General features: G+C 54.9%; 1 protein-coding gene across 1 annotated transcript in view; it reads right to left on the bottom strand.

Annotated features, from left to right (window-relative positions):
- Positions 1-4507: 4507 nt before the first annotated feature.
- The window catches only part of LOC104469001 (testis-expressed sequence 264 protein-like), a gene marked incomplete at its 3' end in the record, with an annotated part of 5897 nt that continues 5603 nt past the window's right edge, over positions 4508-4801 (bottom strand). The window contains 1 exon segment of the mRNA XM_010083321.1: positions 4508-4517. Coding sequence (XP_010081623.1) covers positions 4508-4517 — 10 coding nt within the window.

Raw genomic sequence — 4801 nt, 5'->3', positions numbered from 1 at the left:
GCCCCCCCTTCCATGATCTGTAGACCCTAGCATCATAAAGACACCCAGCATCATAAAGACCCAGCTGCCTCAGTGAGGACAGCCAGGCATGGCAAGAGGCTCCTCTGGTCACGAGTGATGTTGCCCCTTCCACATCCCCACCAGCACAGAGGAGTGCTGTCTTCAACAGCTGCAAACCAATGTCCCAACACCTAGAGCTCAAGTCCAGCCCTGCTCCACCAGAGCATGGGCTGGCCAGCAGCCAGAGGAAGGAGGGACGCTGTGCTGGTACATGAAGCGTCAGCCCACAAAGCATGTCCTAGACCCCCAGAGGAAAGCCTCAGGCGGGAGCGGATCAGCTGGATCTGCTGCCGCAATCAGGTCTCCTGTGCACCCGTCCCACAAGTGCAGGCTGCAGCCCGTGCTGCTCGCACAACAAGCAGGGATTTAAAAAGGCTTCAATCACAGAGCCCGAAACAAACAAACTAAATCAGCCATCTGAAAGAATGTAAGCAGGAAAGCCTCCCAATAACTGAGCCCTCTTTCCAAGCATTTTACCAGCTGCCAACCTCAGCCCCCCGACACAGCCAAGAACAAAGACCACTCCATGGTTCTGCCCTTAACACAAACCATCTGGGATGGGAACACAGCTCCACAGACCTCCATTTACAGCAACTGGGAGAAAATCAATGTCAACAGATCTGGGCGAAGCCAAGCAGCTGTGGAAAGGCGGTCAGGGGAGCAGGAGGGGACAGACAAGGTGCAGCCGTACTCACAATAGCGCTGAGCACCCAGGCTTAGCTGCTGTAAAGGACCACGTGTGGGTTCCCAGTCCCTACAGACAGACAGCTGCCCACGTTAAGAAGCCGTTCGGGGTGCTAGGTAGTGGAGGAGAGTCTGAGGGATGGCACAGATCCCCGACGCGTCAGCTGGGGGAAACCTTGGTGGCTGCACTGAGGAGGAGGAACATTCAGGCAGTGTTCCTGGAAGGGACTGAGGACAAAGACAGCCAGCACAGGCAGAGGGTGCAGATGAAATGTTAGCTCTTCCATGGGAAGATATAACACACGGCTCACAGGTCCAGATAACATACATGTAAAACATGCTGACAACCCAGCTGACAAGCTGTCCGCATGTCAGAGGGTGACCTCTGGGCAGCTGGAGATGCTAGAAAGTCCCGGGAGAGTGAGCAGCCTGTACCCACCAATGGTCCAATGGGCAAAGAGCTGACTTGGGTAAGTGCAGGCTGGTCAGGCAAAGACAAAACAAATGGATGGCTGCAATCAGACCAGATCACCAGGAAGCAAAGGAAATCGGTATAATGAACGTCAACCAACACATATTTACAGCTGTCAGATCCTGTTGGCAAACATGATTTATTTTTGGGGGATTGTGGGTTTGACCAATAAACAAACCAGCACCCATGCCGTCCATCCGAACTCAGAGGAGACGTAGGACTGGGTACCATTTCCCATTTTTAATCAAGAAACTACAACTCCATGAAAGGACAGTGGCATTTGTTTGAAGTCACTGTTAGCTGGCTCAGAACAAACCCATGCTGGGGACACACACACACACATCCTGCAGCACGGGACAATATCTCCACTGGAGATCTGTGCACCACAGGAATAAGACCATTGCTGAAATAAAGCACCCATTTGTGCTACTGACAAGTCGGATAACTTTCTACGCTGAAAACAGGCCCAAAAAAAGGTCCAAAAAAGGACCCAGGAACTAATATTTGAAAATATGTCAGTGGGAGACTTTACAACATCTGTATATTCAGCTTATCAAAGAGAGAGGCAAGAGGTGACTGCATCATATACTGCCACAGCTGACAAGGGGAGCAAAGCTCACCCCAAGCTAGTGGCCAAAGGAATAATGCATTTCCCTGGCTGTAAACAGGAGCAAGCCATGTCTTTTTTCACCTTATGGAGCACCTTAGGGAAGAAATGCTTTCAAGGGACACTGAATAACCCCAGCCTATGCCTTAAATAACCCAAGCTCACAGCAACGAGTCAGCAGGCTCTCCTGGGCTTCTCCAAAGGCGAGTCTAGCCAGCAAGCCACTGTTGCTGACAGCCTGTCATCCTAGCGGAAGGATGTCCAACATCCCAAACAGTTAACATTAGGGGACACAGCAAGAAGGGCATTGGCAGGCCATACAGCTCTGCCCCAGACTTCCCCGCCACCTCTCCCAGTCCTGCTCCCTCAGCCAGTCCACAAACCCTCAGCTCCTTCACCCCACACGTCCCCTCCAGTCCCCTTCTCCTTCCATTCCCCTCCCCTATTTTTCAGCATCTCCAAAGCTTTCTCGACCCTCCCTCCCCACCTTCCACCCCTCTCCCTGCCCCCTCCATCTCCCTCTCCATCCCCTGCTCTCTCACACCTCTGTTCTGTGACTAGGCAGCCCAGCCAGTCCACAAACCCTCAGCTCCTTCACCCCACACGTCCCCTCCAGTCCCCTTCTCCTTCCATTCCCCTCCCCTATTTTTCAGCATCTCCAAAGCTTTCTCGACCCTCCCTCCCCACCTTCCACCCCTCTCCCTGCCCCCTCCATCTCCCTCTCCATCCCCTGCTCTCTCACACCTCTGTTCTGTGACTAGGCAGCCATGCCATCCTTCCTCCACTTCAGTTAATTCCCTCTCTCCAAGGGAGCCAGCATTTCATCTCTGCCACTGAGCCCCCTTTCATGTCTCCCGGCTTTTGCCATCCCACTCCCTTCCTCCCCGTGGCTGCCGGGATGGGAGGGCAGCGGGGGGACCCCTGCACTTGGCAGGCCAGAACTCTGGCTCTCTTTAACAGCGCCTTTCTCAAAGCAGGCACAGCGTGAAATAAATAAATAAAGCAAATCTCTGTCTCGCCGGGCACTGGGGGTGGGATGAAGGATGCTATTTGGAGAAGCTGTTTCCATGGCAACCCCTATTCCCACCACCAAGCGGGCACAGGTCACCTGTTTCCATGAAAGTTTCCCCCCTCCCTCCCCATCCCTCTGCCCCGGGAAATGCCAGCACAGCCCCAGGGGCCCAGGCAGTCCAGCCTGCGGGAGAAGCGGCAGGGATGCCGGAGAAGCAGCTGCAAATGACCTCCAAATTCCCCCACACAGCATCGGAGGAAGCCAGGGCATCCCCACGGTGTGGCACACGGGGACAGGCAGCACCCAATCCCCTCTGCCCCAACGCCAGCAAGGCAACCCCATCAGCTCCCTGCCTGCATCCCCATGGAAAATCTACTGTGCTCTGCTGCAGGACTTGAGGAGGGATGCAGGCACACACACTGACACACGTGTTGTTGGGACTGGAGCAGAGATCAAAATGTGTCCCCTCCCTCCGCATGTGGCCCTGGTGCTGCGTTTCTGTACGCTTTCAGTTATTTATTTTAATTTGCAGTCGGCTGCTCCCATTAAATGCTGCCAGGTGCTCCCAGAACAACCCGTGGTTCCCTTTTTAGCTCTAACAACTCCATCTCTCAAGCGACAGATGCGCTCACCGGGACCTTTCCCCAAGTAAGGCAGCGTCAGCCCCACGTCGCCGAGCGCTCCCGCAGCCAGCCTGACGCTCCCGCCTCCACCAGCCCCCTCCCCACATGCCCACGTGCCTGCCGCAGGCCCGGCAGCACTGCCCAGTACCCCCCGCACCAAGAATGCCGGCAAAACGCCAGGAAGAGGATGGAGCAAGGAGAGGAGAATGGGGAGCTGGTTCTGCTCTCCACCAGCTCTCCAGCATGGGGCAGGGGGCACAAACAGCAGCTGTCTCACCCACCGCCAGCATTAATGCATCTTCTGCCGGTACCAGCAGGCAGCTGCCTAATGCCAGAGTGTACAAGAGGGTCGGCAAAGAGCCCCCGGCTGAAGTTCTGGGGTTGGCACCCAGGCAACCATCCTACGGCACAGCGCAGACTGGAGGGATTCACACGGTTCCCCCACAAGGCTGGGATTTTCGCCAGGAAAAGCAAGTTTATAAATAGTGTGTTTCAACATGAACAAACGAAAGCAGCAGAACTCGACAGTCAGATAAGCCAGAGGCTGAGTGCCGGCCCCTCCCAGCATCCTCCCCTCCAGGAAGGATGGTCCCTTCCCTCCACCGCCCAGCTGCCCAGGACCACCCTCACGCTCTAGAAAGCCTGGATCTGGAGATGTCTGTCAGATGTGTTGTTTGGGAGCACCACTGCCACGGCTGGCCCTGCAGCCAGAGCAAGGCAGTGCAGTTGGCTTCAAAAAGACCAGAAGCAGGGAGGATGGCCACCCGCTCCACTCTGCTTGGCAGCAAGGGCAAACACAGCAAGGTGCTCAGCAGGATGGAGACCGGATGCCTGACAGAGGGGTAGCCCACTGCAACCAGCTGCCCACCCAGGACCAAGGGCCACAAATTCCAATGTATTGCTTGAAACCAAGTTCTCATAAGCGCATGGGCCAGAAAGTTTCTAGCTTCTCCTCCCGCCTCTGCAGAAGACGGCTACCCCATGGGTGAGGCTGGCAACGTGAAACAGAAGTTTCATGGCTCGATGTGTTACACTGAAGGGACACATACCTGCCAGATCCTAACAACAAGCAAGAGGCTCAAGGGGAAAACCAGCTTTTATCTCTGCGTTAAGGAGAAGAACAACAAGTCGTCAGATAAGAACTTGCTTCTCGTAAACACAAAACAGCAGAAAAGACATCCCTGCTCCTACAGAGCAAATGGGACAACATCTCTGCTGGGGAACTACCTGCCAGACTGCAAAAGGAGGAGATCTTGATGGTGGTGCCCAAGGGAAGACATCAAGAGATGGCACGTCAAAGCAGCCTCATCAGCTGTCAGCAAGAGAAGCCTCTGACAGTCCAC

This window comes from Pterocles gutturalis, unplaced genomic scaffold, assembly GCF_000699245.1.
Source record: "Pterocles gutturalis isolate BGI_N339 unplaced genomic scaffold, ASM69924v1 scaffold33900, whole genome shotgun sequence".
Taxonomy (NCBI): Eukaryota; Metazoa; Chordata; class Aves; order Pterocliformes; family Pteroclidae; genus Pterocles; species Pterocles gutturalis.
The sequence above is the reverse complement of the archived record's forward strand: the minus strand, read 5'-3'. Positions and strand labels throughout refer to the sequence as shown.